The sequence below is a fragment of the Nyctereutes procyonoides genome, unplaced genomic scaffold (assembly GCF_905146905.1).
Source record: "Nyctereutes procyonoides isolate TBG_1078 unplaced genomic scaffold, NYPRO_anot_genome, whole genome shotgun sequence".
Classification (NCBI taxonomy): Eukaryota; Metazoa; Chordata; class Mammalia; order Carnivora; family Canidae; genus Nyctereutes; species Nyctereutes procyonoides.
In genome coordinates this window covers 9,150,719-9,167,911 of record NW_026575043.1, presented here as the reverse complement: position 1 = coordinate 9,167,911, position 17,193 = coordinate 9,150,719, and the positions used below count along the sequence as shown (strand labels likewise).

The window sequence follows — 17,193 nt, the reverse complement described above, 5'->3', positions numbered from 1 at the left end:
TTGGGAGTTTTAATTGGTGGTGTGCTTTTCTCATGTACTTGATCAGGGAATCTTGTCCAGTATGGAATTCTAAGAGGTGGGAGGCGGATTGGTTACTCTGATAGTGTTACTTTAGGCAAGGCCTGCCCTGGGAGTGAGTAGTCCTGTTCAAAAGGTGATGACTAATGTAGCTGTGCCCTTATACTGTTGGGGAAGTAGCACATCATCACTCAGTGGGAGAGCCTGAGCCACTTGTTCTGGGCCCTGTAGAATTTGGTGAGCGCAGACCTACTGTTACATGGCCTGAGAAATTGAACATCTTCTGTCTGCCAGCTGGCAGAGGAGGGCAGGGAACAGCTTCTCAGCGATCAGTTCTCCTTCCAAGTCCTGGGACATTGAAATGACCAGACTGCATTTTGCTGCTGGAGCCGCCACATGCCCCAGTGCAAAGATGGGTACAGCTGCTCTTGCCCAGAATTGGGCACCCCAGAATTTCTGTAGGAGGCAGTTGAGGTGGGACACTGTGAAGGTCTAGGAGGGAGAGATAGGGGTGGAGTAGGAATTCAAAGCTACATTTGCAAAATAAATACGGTTTTTACTCATATTGCACATTTATTAAGGTGGCTTTGGGAAAGGCTGCTGGAATTCTGGAGGTCTGCGTGCTCCCCACAAATTATCCTTCAGAGGAGCCCCCACTTGCTATCTCCTCTTGCCACTGTCTTTTCCATAATCACAATGTGAGGTGGGGCGAAGGGAAGATAAGGATAAGGATGCCCCGCCAAGCAGCCTGTTGTTGTGGCCTAAGGATCTGAACGGGAAGGGATCAAGTGTGTCTGTAGCAACCTTTGGCTGTGACGTTAGTGAGAGGAGTCAAAACTTGGGGTGGCAAAAGATAAAGGAATCTGCTCTGCCAGTGTTAATAGATATTTTTAGGGTTCCAGTTGAATTTTGCTTTAGAATATATCTAAAGCTTTGCTTTAAAGCTGCAGATAAGTGGAGAATGATGTTTCTGTTTCTAAGCTACTCCTTCAAATAAAGGCCACCATAAGAAGAGTAAGCAGTGGGGGGTTGAATGTGTCGCATGGGTGTCCACATGGGCACGTCCCCTTTACCCATGGAGGAACCAAGGGAGAGAGGCAGAGGATGATGTGGGAAGGTGTCCTGAAGCCTCTGTAGAACAGGTAAGAATCGAACAGCAAATGGCCCTCTTCAGGTAACTTTGAGAACAATTCCTGCCCTGGGATTCCAGCTCTTGCTGCCGCCATGTTTGTCACTGGGGGCGGGGGGTGGTGGAGGGGAGGCTTCTGGCTCTCAGACAGGGATGCCCTCCTGCTTTTTCCAGCAGGTTTAAATATCTAGTATGTAGAGAAGGATATGTGAGCTTGGTTAGTACACTCAAGTGATGAGTTGGGGGATGTTAGGAAGTGCAGTTCTTATTTTCTGGGTTGAGATAGGAAACACGGGTAGTTTTTGTATTAGTGCGGTAAGGCACTTATCCATACGGCTAGGACTATTTCTCTTGCCAGGATTTTTGCAAGTCCTAGCACCTCAAAAATTCCCACAGCTTTGACATGCTATAAAGCATGTCTCCTCGTGGTCATGCTATAATGACCTCTTCACGGTCAGTTCCATCTTCAAATATCCGAATCATTCGTATTATTTGGTCTCTTTAGTTTTAAAAAAATTTTAATATTAATTTTGCTGAAGCAACTGTAGCAGAAGTATGGTTTAAAGGGCCCAAACCCAAGTAAAGTCTAGGCTTTTCTTCTTTTCTCATCTGTCCTGGCTTTCTAGACCTTGATGAGTGGTACTTGCATTAAGCCAATCCCTAACTTCAATGTTTTAACCACTTTATTTTCCTAACTAAAAGCTAATATAATAATCTTTTATACAGGGGCTTCTGAGTGGCTCAGTCAGTTAAGCGTCTGTGTTTGGGTCAGGTCATAATCTGACAGTCCTCTGATTGAGCCCAGCATCTGGCTCCCTGCTCCATGGGGAGCCTGCTTCTGCCTCTTCCTCTGCTCCTCCCCCTCTGCTCATGCTCTGTCTTGCTTTCTCTTTCAAATATATAAAGAAAATATATATTTGTTAAAGTTTTATATACACATTATATTTTATATATGAGATACTGACCAATTGTCAGTATTATGGGAACACATCACTTCCAGCATAAATGCTTCTCTGGCAAACAGGCTCTACTGTCTGCCCCCTCCCCCTTTTTCTTCTTTAGTTTTTGTAGGTCTGGTGTCCGTGTAAGTGGTGATGCCTGTTCTGATACTATGATCATAGATAATAAGATAAACAAAGGTATAGTTCACTTTTCATTTCTTCTCAGTTGTAAATGTTAGACATATTTAATTAACATCATGTGTAACAGTCATAGCACCCCACATGTATTTGGGGTATTGTATTTGTATTTGTATTTGTATTTGCAAACATGCAAATACAAACACGTATTTGTACTTTTTTTTTTTGTATTTCGAATCTTTAATTAAGCTCATATATCTAAAACATGTTTACACACAGGACAGATACAGGATTTCAAGTAACTTATGGTAGAGTTCACTGTCCATTTAAAAGTATGCTTCTTTCTTCCACAAAAACTGCGTTGAAAAGCAAACAAAATTTTCTTTTATACTGCGTAAGAGCTGGATGCAAAGTTCTGATGCAAATTTACTTCACCGTCAACTCTGATGCTGAAGCTGAGAGGCAGAGATGTCCATAGTTCGGTTAAATGATGCAAATAAAAAGCTTCTGCTTCTCTTAAATTAGAAGCCTTCATTCATGGTCTTTCTCAGTAGTACCAGACTTGGCTCCCAGTGCCCTGGTTATCCTGTGCTCTAGTTGGAGTGGAATGGAAAGCCGAAGACTTCCAATAAAGTAGGAACTGAATATTTAAGGTTCATTTTTACCAGAAACCAACAAACTAGAGAGCAATTATGAGCAATTAGTAGTTTTTTGTTCTTATTGTTCTCTTATTAGTGCTCTTTGTTCTATTAAAATTAAACTGAATTTATTTTATCTTTGAATTAAATTTCCTTTCTTTTTGGAAAGAATTTCTAGAGTGATAAAGATAAGAAAAATGGTCTTTCATGCTTGGATTGGAGGAGAGAGAAATTTTTGTTTAACAGGCAGATTAATATAAGTTTCAAAGGAGAAATAGTAAAAAAAATCACTTTAAATCAAGATAAGAATTTTTTAGATGTGATGGAAGTGGTCTCTTGATAGTTGAGAAGATACTTGGAAGTTTTTGTTTCTACAGCTTGAATGTGGATCTGGTTATTAATGGATTAGGACCCACTGAATACAATAAATATTGGTAGTCCATACTGACCTGAATAAATAAATGAGTAATAAACAAATGGGGAGAAGGGAACAGCTTTTTTTTTAATATTTTATTTACTTGAGAAAGAGAGACAGAGAGACAGAGAGAGAGAGAGAGAGAGAGAGATGATGAGCAGAGGGGAAGGGTAGAGGGAGATGCATTTTCCCCACCAAGCAGGGAGCCGAATGTGGGATTCAATCTCAGGACCCTGGGATCATAATGTGAGCTAAAGACAGATGCTTAACCACCTGAGCCACCCAGGAGCCCCTGTTTGTTTTGTTTGTATTTTTAAAGCAGTAGCCTTTTAACCTTGATCTGATTGAGCCTTCAGTAATCATCCTAACACATTTATTTCAAGTTTGTAATTGTAAAAGATCTTGAGCAATAGTGACTTAGCTCCAAACAACAGTGAGACTGGCAATTTAATACTTTGGATCATCCTTTTTTTTTTTTTTTTAACAAGATCCAGCTTTCTCTGATCTAAAGCCCTGGGTCTAATAGAAACATTTTAGAGAACTAGTTTAATCTGTAAAAGCCGATAAATGGTAAGATCAAGGAGTCTATTCTTTTTTTTCCCCAAAGAGTAGATTTATTTATTTTTATTTTTTTATGATTTTTAAAGATTTTATTTATTTATTCAAGAGAGACACAGAAGGAGAGAAGCAGAGACACAGGCAGAGGGAGAAGCAGGCTCCATGCAGGGAGCCTGACATGGGACTTGATCCCGGGACTCCAGGATCACACCAGCCATCCCCCAAAGAGTAGATTTAAAAAAAAAAAAATACCTTAAGTGTCTTTAATGCCTTCTGGGTAATTTAAGTTCTTTGAGGGCAGCTTCTGTGTCTCCTTTCCTTATCTGTATCCCCAGGCTTCCAGGCAGTGCTGTACCCTTAGTGAACTGTCAAACAGAATACTGAGGAAGTGTAAAATCTAAGTGGTGGGGGCTGGGAAGAGAATGGTTATGATGGAACTTTATTTGATCATGAATTTTTTACAAAAAAAATTTATTTACCTTATTAAATCTTAATTCCATAAAAATCTTTGATCTATAAAAAATAATAAATCGGAGATTCACAGTAGACTAATAAGAGACCAAAAAAATTAGAGACCTCGGGCTTCCCTGTTGGCAGTAATGTGTCCTCTGATGAAATTTATCTTTCTAGTTTAAAATTAAACATCACTGTTGTTGACTTTTTACTGCATTAATTTGTGTCACTTTTCTCATTAGCATTCATCTGTGTCCAAAATACTTCTGTTTGCTTCGTCTTCCATCAGCTGTATTTGACTTAGTTGTTATATTGTATGGCATATCGTTGGGAAAAAATCAGAATTTTTAGGAGTTGACTTTGAGGAATTTGAAGAAGTTCTTCGTCAGTCCCAAAACTATTTTAGATGGAGGCAAGTAGAGTCCAGGACTGTCCCATAGCATCAAAGAACTTTTTGGTGGGGGAGGTGGTTAAAAACAGGTATGTAGATGCTCACTGACATCTCTTGGGCCAAGATTACATCATCTCCAAGTCACCTTGGCCCAAAACTGAAGTAGTATTACCTTATTTATTCTCCACCTACAACGAAGCAATGACTAAGTCAGGAATTGAATTCAGATTCCTTAATGCCTCCTATCCCTTTGGTTACCTACATCTTCTGTCTCTAATTCAGGAGTTTTTTAGACACCTTTGTCTTTCAGGAAAGAGGTCCAGGTGGTATTATAACAGAGGAAACAAAACTGGCTTTCAGTGTAATAAAAGTCTAACTACGCTTTTAAAAAAATATATGGTATAACACACATCATATAAAATTAACCATAATTTTTTTACAGTGACTGCTCAGAAGCTTTATTTAAGGTACAGATGAAAATGCAGCCCCCCAGAGAAAAATGTTATAATTAATTAATGTCTTACTGTACTTGGAATGGAAGAGACTGAATTTGCCTGTTTTGTGGCCCTTCATACATTTTAGCTAACTTAGTTTAATTCCTTTGCAAAATAAACAAATTGAATTTTTTTTATGAAAAGGAGGATTAGATTTGAATACCTTTTAAAATGTACTATATTTGCTAAGTATAATTTTTAACTGCCTCGTTTTTCTCTTGTTTTCTTAAAGTGGACTTCCTTCCATTAAGTTGCAGGAACTTCCCTCTAGATAAACTTTATACCAAAGAATATATAATGCTTGAGAGTCAGAATTGCCAAGGCTACAACTGTGTCTCTATCAACTTGCTAAATGTTTAGAAAGCCTTATATCAAATCCTTGGGTTTTCTCTGCTATAAATCTCGTAAGCAAAATCAGTATAGTTGACGTCAGTGGAACTATTAATTTTAGAATGCCAGTTTAAGAGCAGTTAGCTTTTGTTGCATCTAACTTTGAAATGCAATTTAAAAGGATTAATCTGAAATGTCATTTGGTTAGGTCTGAATCACTGTCATTTACTAGTAAACCTTTGGTTTATATCTCCATCTGAAATGGAAATAGGAGGCTAGCCACAAGAAACAGCTTTAGCATTTCTTTTCTACCAGGACATGAATGGCAATGAGTCACAACCAAGGGCCCCGTGAAGTGATTTTTTTTTCCGAATAAATGATTTTCATATTGTTTAGAAGATTCTAGTCCTGAGGAGACTAATAAGGTTTTCCTAATTCCTGAGGCACAGTCTCCCTGACCTTAGTTTTTAAGGGTTCTAAAGCTAGAACTATAATCTTTTAAGCATTTCTCAAATGAATGTGGAGCAAAAAGGAGCATCTTTCCAATATGTACACAAGTAATTGGGGAAGTCCAAAAGTTGGGTTGTCTGGTCTTAGTAGCTCCTGTCAAGAGTAAGAATGGAATTTGACCCATGAGTCCTATTGGGGTACTTCAAGTAGTGACTCCCAGCCGTGGCAGAGGACTGGGGCCAATGTAGGATTTGCTGCTTGTGTTACCACTGGAACTGTGGAGAGAAAAAGTAGTTTATGAACCACTGTATGTATAAAGTAAGCCAGACAAGAAGTAGAGGTCCTAGAAGGCTGGAACCCTAGCTTCCAAAGATGACAGAGACCTCACTGTTTTAATATCTCTGGTTTCAGATTGCCTGCTTGGTGCCCATGGATCAGTTTCAGCTTTATCAGCGGTTAAAATTTGAAAGAGGTATGTATGCACTCTTCTTACTGTCCCCATGCTGAGTTGTGGCTTTCCACGTGTCATCTTCACACTACCCTCCTCGGAAGGTTAAGGAGGCTGTGGGCTGTCAACAAAGCCACAAGGGCGTTCTCAGAGGGGGAAAAACTGTAATTGCAACATAAAATGTCAGCTTTCTTGGCCACGGACAGAAAAAATGCCAACTGGCAGCAAAGAGAAGCTTCCCTATGTTGGTTGTTTTATATATTTTGTTTTTTTTGTTTGTTTTATATTTTTAACGTGGCTCCTGTGAGAGAAGTTCTGCAGAAGTTGGGTAGTTTCACCAAAGAATGTGTTTGTTAAAATGCGTATTACCTCGGGCTTTCCCACTCTTGAAGATTGCTTCAAAACCTTAATCGACCCAAACATTTTTACTGCTGCATGTCATATTCACCACTGTGTTCTTTGATGCAACACTTGTAATCGTAGTGATGGCTGCATGTGTCATTCTCATGTGATGTACAATCTATTGGACTCATTTTCTTTCTGACTTTGGCCTTGGAGTAATATATATAGCTTTTCTATTTGTATTGCCTTTTTATCTGTAAGATTTATTTATTTTTGCTCCTTTTGGTTTCTCATAGATCTTTTTTTTAAGGAGCCCTTTCCCTCCTGTCACATCCTGTACATTCTTAAACTAAATGGTCTATTTTTTTTTTCAAGATGTATTTATTTGAGAGCGAGCGAGTGCACACACAAGTGAGGGGAGGGGCAGAGGGAAAGAGGAAGGGGAGGTAGACTCCCTGCTGAGGGCAGAACCTGATGCAGGGTTCCATCCCAAGGACCCAGAGATCATGACCTAAGCTGAAACCGAAAGTCAGAGACTTAACCGAGTCCCCAGGCACCCCAAATGATCTGTTTTTCTATATCTGAGAAATAGGAGAAAACTGTTCCCCTAGAACACAGAGACTCATTGAGTATATAAAATAAACTCTTATCTAGCATCAACATACAGTTTTCTGATTGCTAACTTTTAAATCTGGATTAGTAAAGTCTGGAGGTCAGAAAGGGGGAAAGAGGAATATTTCTCTCTCATGTGCCAGTCTTTCATAGGTGGTCTTGCATATCTTTGCTTTGATGCATTATAAATCGATCCTATTGTTCGACTCATACATGGAATTTATCTTTTTCTCACAAGTTCTAGGCAGATGTCCCACTATAGATTCCATGACTTAATAATAGATTTTATTATTCCTTCTTTATAGATGAAAAAAGTGATGATTGGAGAGGTTGAAACTTGCATAGCATCACATAGACTGTTCCTAAGCTTCTTCATCTATACTTGTTTTTAATTCCATTTTTTTTTTTACTAAGGTAACATCTATCTAAAACAGAAAACTTACCATTTCACCCATTTTCAGGGTACAGTTAAGTGGCATTAAGAACATACACAGTGTTGTGCAACCATCACTACCATCTATTTATCACCCTAAGCAGGAACTATAATAGCTTTAAATAATAACTTCCCATTTCCCTCCCCACCCCCCCGTAACTTCTTCTGTTTACTGTTCTGTAAATTTGCCTAGTATAGATATTTCATGTGAGTGGAATCATACAAGATTTTCTTTTTGTGTCTGGCTTGTTTCATTTAATATAATGTTTTGAAGGTTCACCCATGTTGTGGCATGGATCAGACCTTCATTTCTTTTTATGGCCAAAGAGTAATATTCCATTGTATATATATATACTACATTATGTTTAACCATTCATTTGTTGAAGGACACTTGGGTTGTTTCTACCTTTTACCTATTGTGAATAATGCTGCAGTGAGCACTGGGGTACAAGTATCTTTTCAAGTCCTTGCTTTCAGTTCTTTTGGGTACATACCTAACGAGTGGAATTGCTGGGTCATATGGTCTTTCTATATTTAGTGTTTGAGGAACTGCCAATTGGACACTTTTACTTTTGTAAAGTACGGAAGTACATTACATTTGGAGCTATGGTAAATCAGGTGACTATTTGGCTCAACTCCCTCATTTTATAAGAAAGGAAACCAAGGTCCAGAGACATTTTGACCTGAGGTGATGTTGGAAGTCAATTTGTAATTCTTTAAGTATCAATTCATGTACTTCTCTATTATCATCCATTATAAAGAATTATTATTAAATAAGCATGCGAAGGAAGAGTAAGTTTAAATGAATACAGTGTTACATAATGAACTTTACTCCATTGGCATAGTCTTTATTTAAATTGGATACCTCATTTTTACTCAGTAGACTTTGTATCTATCTCAAACTCAAAGCTTACCGGCTAGGTGACTTCCAGATCTATGTGACAAATGTTTTGTTTTGTCTTTGAATATTTTGTTTATTTATTTAAGAGAGAGAATAAGGGGGCAGGAGTAGGGGAGAGGGGCTTAGAGGGAGAGAGAGAAGCAGCCTGCCCAGTGAGCCGGGAGCCTGATGCAGGGCTCAATCCCAGGACCCAAGATCGTGACCTGAGCCAAAGGCAAATGCCTAACCAAGTGAGCCACCCAGGTGCTCCTGCCACAAAAGTATTTTATGTGGAACTGTTTAGAATGGGATCTTGGGATGCTTTAAATACTAATGTTGTTGAATGAGCTAAATGACAAACTGGTGGAAAGGAAAACTCACTGGCTGGGATTTCAGAGTTGTAGAGATTGTCGTTGCTCTGGAAAAATGTAGAATCACCTTCGTGGCAGCCCCCTGTGTCTTAATTATAAAAATTTTCATTGGTTTTGCCCAATTTTTATTGCCTACCAAGGCCTCATCTTGTCATCCTGTGTTTTAATTGTCCTCTGCTTTATGTTATGTATATGATTAGCTTGCCTTTTATAGCTTTGTTTTCATCTAAGTCTTCATGGGGAAAAAATATTTCGAATAGGAATGAGCCTAAATCATCACTGTTTACAGAAAGTGGAGAAACGGCACTTGGCATCGATTGGTTATTCTATGAATCTGCTCTCCTTCCATCTGTGACTTTCCGTTGGCTACTACGGTGTTTGTGGCTTTTCCGTTCTGTGTCAGTGTTCCAATATTAACAAAGAAAAGAGAATACTAAGTTTGGCATATGTTAGTGATCACAGCTGTACTTTCGACTGGTTCTCAAAGCACATGCCTGATGATTAATGCTAGAATTTTGCTTGTCTCTCAAATCTGCTTGCCCAGAATCTACTTTTTCAAAATGGTTTGGGTTTTGTATTTGTTTATCTTTGGAAAATTAGGTTAAGATTTTCCATCTCTAGTCCTTCAGCACTTTTCCTATTTTTTTTGTGACCCCCATTTACTTATTATAATTGCAAACTGCTTCAGTTTGTTGGTAGCTTAATGTGTCTGTTCTTGGATATTTGTATTATAGTGGCTGGAAATTCTTACAAATGGTTCAAATGTCATAGTGTTCTCCTTTGGAAAAAAATGAAGTAAAATAGCAATTTATTTTCCTGTTATCTGGTAATCCGACTGCATCCACTCATGTGTTCCATATCTACTTTTCTGTGTGCTGAGTATGTATTGTGTGTCAGGTGCATTTCCAGACACTGCCGTAAGCCTCGGCTCCATCTTTCTCTGAAAGCCATCTGTTCTCAGCATTTGTCACAAGCCTCCTTTCATTGTGAGTCTCAACATTTACAATATGGTTCTTTGAATTTCATTTTGCGCCTTTATTTGTCCTTGGTGAAATGCTCCCAGGCCCTCTTTTGTGTCCAATCACTTAAAGTTTTATCTCGCCAGAGCTCTGGGTGTAATTATTTGGTTTCTTTTGGTGTTTTTCCATTTAGGGCTGTGTGATTTTAATGTCCTTACTGTCAGTTTGGTTTTATTTTGTAACACCTCCCATTGTCATTAGGTATCTTCCTTTTCATAGTTTCTGATCACAAGCCCATTCTCATTGTGCATGTGTATGGCGTGCATGTGCACACCTGTTCACTTTTCAAGTCTGCTTTTCTGGTGTTTTGTTGGTAAATGTGTGACTAAGTCTAGGGGTCCCTTATGAAGCTATTCTGTGCTTCTGCATGCTAACACTTTCTCCTCCTCTTCCTACTTCCTCTTCTTTACCATCAACTCTTTCTTGTGGGGCAGTTCTAAATCTAAAACAGAACCCTCTAGATGTGTCAGCTAAAAACCTGAACTATCTGCAAAAAGAGACATTTATCATCAGTACGGTGACATTTCTAAAGGGGACCCGAATGAAAGGCACAGTGTGAAGTGTTTGCCTCTCCCTGTGTGTACTCTCATTTCCTCATCTATAAAAGGAGGGTACTAGTGGAAGGATCCTGGTAGGACTGTTGTAAAGGGTGAGTTAATATTGTGTGTCTGTCACTGTGTGCACTCAGTAAATTATTATTGTCATTATCATTGTTGTTTTGTTATTTGTCAGCACCACTGCCCCATCTTACCTTTATCCCAGTTTTTTAAACTAAATGAAGAAAGCATCTTCTAGAATCCAGATCATACTTCAGCTGAGCCTCTAGCACAATAATACCACTCTTGTTCCCTTTTCATCTTAATCTGTGTCTTTTTCAGCACATTTCTATCGAGTCTTAAAGCGTTGTATGGCACTGTGACAATGAAAGCTGATTCTTTACACCACCTACTGTATCTGGTTCCTTCATGCTCTCACTTGATGCATAAATCCACCTTCTCTGACCACCTCCGAGGAGATTGAGACGTGCTGATCTGGGGCATTCAAAGTGGCCACTTTAAAGAGAAAAGGTTCCTGTGCTGATAGTGGAAATGGAAATCTATTTAATAACATGATTATTGGGACGCCTGGGAAGCTCAGTGGTTGAGCATCTGCCTTTGCCTCAGGTTGTGATGCCGGGGTCCTGGGATCGAGTCCCACATTGGGTTCCCTTTGGGGAGCCTGCCTCTCTCTCTGTGTCACTCATGAATAAATAAATAAAATCTTTAAAAAAAAACATGATTATGTGTTTACATAGAGAATGGTATTCTAGGAAAAAGGCCCAGTCCCAGCATATACTCACTAACCATGAGTTCTGCAAACTCCGAACGTCTGCGGGTTGTAACATAACAGTGTTAGACTAGATAAACTCCGAAGTTGTTTCCAGGTTTGAAATTCAGTGCTTCTCCTTGGCAGTCTTGACAGCAGCCCCCCTGCTCACGGCCACATCTATTTGAGTTTATTTACTATGGCAGATGTTAATTCTGATCACTTTAGTTTAATTGCATTTTAACTATCTACAGAAGACCTTTGTTCTTTGAGATATCAGAAAGCAAATTAACTTTGGCATAATTAAAAATGCAGTGGGTTATAAAAGCTAAAAGAGTTTGGTTTATTTCAGCTGATAATTAGCTTGGCCATATCCTGTTTCCCACAATAAGAAATCATGGGAGATCTTTTTTGGCATGACTTCACGATGGCAGAGGATGGCAGAAAATGCACTCATGTTAGTTAAGAGAATTTACAGCAGAATAAAAAGCAAACTCTACATATCTAATGCTGGGAGTTTCAGGTAGGGGAATCCAGGGGACTTGAGTTCAGTTTTGAAAAACTGAAAACGATCGCTGGGGTCAGACATGGTCCTTAGGTCTTATGGCGATTGTATTTTCTCCTAGTGTTTCTATTTCTCAATAATTGTTAGAATACAGAAGTAGAAATAGCTTGAAATAGCATTTCCTGCCTTGCACAATTAATATGAACAAGCAGTCCTAAGATCAAATAGTCGTGAAGCTTTACTTCAGTAACCAGTTTTAATTTTCATAAGTAAGTTCTGGTTGGAGTTTGTGAATTTGTCCGTCTCTGATACAAGTATGTTATATTTAATCACTGCAAAATCATGTTCATGTTAAAGTGCTGGAGGCACCACTGGGAATGCTTTACATAGGCCTCCTGGCTTCTCTTTTTCTAGATTCCCTAACTTACCCCCATCTCAGAGCTTTCATCATCACTGCTGATGCAGACGAAATTAGTTGAATATGCACGAGATCATTTTCCTCCAGCTTTGGAATAGAAATTTGAAGCGGGAAGAAACTAAATCTTAAACTTCTTAGGTTTAAGATAAAATGATTGTGCATTTTATCTACATACCTAATAACTCTTGTTTCCTAGGCCAAGAGCCAGGACTTAGAATTGAATTCACAGTAATTGTAATAAGTGTTTTAAAAATTTTGCATTAACACTGTTCCCCTACAACCATCCCACTGTCACCTCAGCTCATTGGGGTGGAGGTAAGAGTGAGGAGAGGCAGCTCTTGTTTATGGACAGTGATTTGGCTTCCACCTGGTGTCCATCACTTCATCCCTCTTTGGCATGTGTTTAGGACCAATATCTGATGCCCCTTCAGCATTATTCCTTTTCTGCTAATCTGACCTGTAGATTCCATTCATGGTTGACTCTGTTATCTGACAGATAGACAGCAAAATTGTGCTCTTAATGGCATATTGAAACTCTACTAGTTCTTAAAAAATAAAATGCCTTGTTTTAGCTTCTATGGACATTGACTCGTAGCTGCTCTTCTAGGAACTGGGCTGAAGAGCAATCAGAAGGGCAGATGTTGTGCTCTTCAGTGTAATCTGGCCAGACTTGTATGTGTGGGTCCCTGTTCTTTTGGGGAATGCCCTTCTTAAGAGACTCCAAGATGCCATATACAAAAGTCTCTCTGAGTTGTTTCTGTTCTCGGGAAATACCTTGCTGTGTATGCCACCATTACCTTTTATCACCATAGGGAATTGATTACAGATACCATTTCTTATGTTGTTTCATTCATTTATTCAACAAATAGTACATTCCAGGAGGCTTTCTAAGTCAGTGGTGGTTGACTTGGGATGACTGCATCTTTACTAGGAAATCTTGACAGTTTCGCCTTCAAAGTATGTTCCCAAATTGTCAGTACTTCTAACATATAATCTAGTGTATCACTTTGGATTAAATCACTACAATCGCCTCCTAATCTCTCTGTTGCCACTTCGTTCCACCACCATCCATTCTCCCCACAGTAGCCAGAGTAATCTAAGAACAGTAATCCTATCATGGCTCTCCCCTGATCAAGAGGGCCCTCTCCTGTCTCCCTCGGTGCTGCCCATGGAGGTAGCAGCCATCTCCTGTTTGGCATCATGGCCACCCTCAGACCTGGTGAAGCCCAGGATTACTAAAAAGAGGGCCAAGAAGTTCATCTGGTGCCAGTCAGACCAGTATGTCAAAATTAAATATAACTGGTGGAAACCCAGAGGCATTGACAGTAGAGTACACAGAAGATTCAATGGTCAGATCTTGATACCCAACATTGTCATGGGAGCAACAAGAAAACAAAGCACATGCTGCCCAGTGGCTTCCAGAAGTTTCTAGTCCATAACACCAAGGAGCTTGGAGTGCTCCTGATGTGCAACGAATCTTACTGTGCAGAGATTGCTCAAAATGTCTCCTCTAAGAACCACAAAGCCATTGTGGAAAGAGCAGTCCAGCTGGCCATCAGAGTCAAAATCTCAATGCCAGGCTGCATAGCGAAGAAAATGAACAGAAAATGGACAGACAGCTTATGTGTACCCTGTGTTTGTGTGGGTTTTTTTTTTTAAGATTTTATTTATTTATCCATGAGAGATGCATAGAGAGAAGCAGAGACCTAGGCAGAGGGAGAAGCAGGTTCCCTGTGGGGAGCCCCACACGGGACTCGATCCCTGGACTCTGGGATCACACCCTGAGCCAAAGGCAGACACTCAACCACTGAGTCCCCAGGTGTCCCATACCATGTTTGTGTTAATACTATGCCCCTCCTCCCCCCAGCCAATAGCATTCCCCATGCTTAGGCCTTATCGTTGTCATCTGTGATCAGGCCCACATTATATCCTATGACTCTTCCCTTTGCTCACTTTGCTCCTTGTAAAATTTCACTGCCTCATTACTTGTATAAATCTCTTCGTTCCCATTGTTTGGATATCAGTTGGAAATCTTTCAGATCAAAACCACATGTAGATTGACTGCTTATTCATGGTTCTAACCTATCGACTTAAATGTGTTTTTTAAAAAATGGACAGCTATAAATAACTCTCAGAAGCAGAACTAATGTTTGTTTGCTTAGTGTCATCTGGTTCTCACACAAATGTAACATCCCAGAGGTTTATCTCTAGTAATTCTAACTGAATTAATAGTTACCCAGTTGAAGAAGCAGAAAGTGTGCATTTGAGTGGAGAGGTCTCTGTCATAAATCAAAAATAAAGAAGGCAGAGGAAAAAAACAAATCATTCAAGTGTTCTCTGTACGTTCTGGCCCAGAGGCACCAGTATACCATTTCTCCTCATTCAAAAATGTCCTTCCTGAATTTCTATAGAAGGTGTGTGCATGCTGTTTGATGGCAAGGGATAAATCTCTTTAGTCTTACCTCCATCTCCAGTAAGAGACATTGAGCCACTGCTCTTTTGAATGTTCTGTTAACTCCTTGTTAACTTACTCAGCTCCTCATGTTAACATAGAAAATTGAGAGGACTGTCAGGAATTTGGCTAGATTTGTCTTTTTGCCCCAGAATAGTTCTTTACTCTCCTCTTAATAGTTTATCTAGAAGACAATGGCATGACTCCTTTGGCAAGTATCTTTTACATAACCAGAACAACATTTAAAAGCTGTAGGGACAAGCTCAAGTACTTGTGTAAAGAATACCTGTGCCCAAAATCAAACATTACATAAACACATGATACTGTATTTTTTTTTATTTATGATAGTCAGAGAGAGAGAGAGAGAGAGAGAGAGAGAGAGAGAGAGAGAGGCAGAGACACAGGCAGAGGGAGAAGCAGGCTCCATGCACCGGGAGCCTGATGTGGGATTTGATCCCGGGTCTCCAGGATCGCGCCCTGGGCCAAAGGCAGGCGCCAAACCGCTGCGCCACCCAGGGATCCCAATGATACTGTATTGCTACTGTGGGTGCTTTGTGTATTGATGGGCATTTCTCTAAGCTTTAATCATGTTAGATTCGAGCTAGCGGTGTTTTCTCTTGATTTAAATTCTTTAAAAGGGGGGTTGATGATACAGCAATTGCACTATGAGGTATACATACCCAAAGGATACAAAAATACTGACTCAAAGGGACACGTGGACCCTGATGTTTATAGCAGCATTATCAACAATAGCCAAATTATGGAAAGAGCCCAAATGTCCACCGACAGATGAATGGATAAAGAGGACATAGCATGCGCACACACACGCACACGCACACACACACACACACACACACACAATGGAATATTACTCAGCCAAAAAAAGAATGAAGTCTTGCCATTTGCAACTACATGGATGGAGCTAGAGAGTATTATGCTAAATGAAATAAATCATAAAAAAATACCATGTGATTTTACTACTATGTGAAATTTAAGAAACTAAACAGATGAACATGGGGGTGGGGAGGCAAACCAGGAAACAGTCTTTTAACTATACGGAACAAACTGAGGTTATTGGAGGGGAGGAGGATGAGGAGATGGGTTTAATAGGTGATGGGGATTAGGGAGGGCACTTGTTAGGATGACCACTGGGTGTCATATGTAAGTGATGAATCATTGAATTCTACACTTTTTTTTAAAGATTTATTTATTTATTTATTTATTTATTTATTTATTTATTTATGAGAGACACAGAGAGAGAGGCAGAGACACAGGCAGAGGGAGAAGCAGGCTCCATGCAGGGAGCCCAATGTGGGACTCGATCCCAGGATTCCAGGATCACGCCCTGGGCTGAAGGCAGACACGAAACCGCTGAGCCACCCAGGGATCCCCTGAATTCTACACCTTAAACTAATATTATACTGTATGTTAACTAACTGGAATTTAAATTAAAATGTAAAAATAAATAAATAAAAAAGGTGACTGAATTCTCTGTTTAAGAGAAGTAATTGGTTTAAATTAGTAGATACCTGTTCTCTGTTTTGGACAGGTGGACAGGAGTGTACTGAGTGCATCCTATCTGATTGGTGCTGTAAGGAGTGCTTAGAGGTCTGATAGGGAGCTCCAAAAATACTTACTTGTGACATGCTATGGTTCCAAGTGGAAGAAACAGCCTGCCTATCCTCTAGGGTGGCTCTTATTGGACTTGAAGATCCCAGACAGATGTACAAAAAGCAAGATATGTGCCCATGGGAGACATGAGAGGTTACTTCAGGTATAATACCTGTCTGTATGCAGGATGTTCAGAAAGTAGAATAGACTGGCCAGCAAATATGGCTAAAAGAATGAATAAAATAAATAAAATCTTAAAAAAAATAAAAGAATGGTCACTATTGTAGTCTCCATTTCTTCTTGTGCTAAGTTCTGTTCTTCAATTGCCCACTCTGTGCCCCCCACCTTGACTGTGTTGAAGTAGGGTTTATATATTTAAGTATTTGCTCTCAATTTGGACACTGTTCAGTGATGCATACAGGCTTAGGGGGGCATGGGGAGGTTCTGATTTATAGTGTTTGCCAATTACTGGGGTATAACTACTTTCACCCTGGCTGATTTCTCAAGCAGCCGGTTCATGTAATGTCACTGAATGCTGAGTTGGGACAAGATGCAGTAGTTGTTGTCTGCTGGCAAGACCCCACTGTAGGAGGTGACTGCCAGTGTTCCCTGCTCAGGGTTTTCCTAAGTACAGAATCTTTATTCCAGTATCTGGAAGGAGACTCTAATTTCCCTTGCTATTCCAAGGATTGTTTTTTGTTTTTTAATCTCTGTTTATGTGGTGCTTTGGTTCTTTCTAACTTAATCTCTTTGTGTTTTATCTCTGCATGTGCCATCTGCTTTGTACCCTGATTAGGAAGGACCAGTTTTACTTCCTGATTTTAGAGCTGATTAAAAGGGGA

General features: G+C 39.7%; 1 protein-coding gene across 4 annotated transcripts in view; it reads left to right on the top strand.

Annotated features, from left to right (window-relative positions):
- The window catches only part of RNF144B (ring finger protein 144B), a 172,944-nt gene that overhangs the window by 139,257 nt on the left and 16,494 nt on the right, over positions 1-17,193 (top strand). For all 4 annotated transcript variants that reach the window (XM_055322531.1, XM_055322530.1, XM_055322529.1 and 1 more), the window contains exon 4: positions 6,367-6,427. In XM_055322531.1, the coding sequence (XP_055178506.1) occupies positions 6,367-6,427 (61 nt within the window). The remainder of the gene's footprint in view (positions 1-6,366; positions 6,428-17,193) is intronic.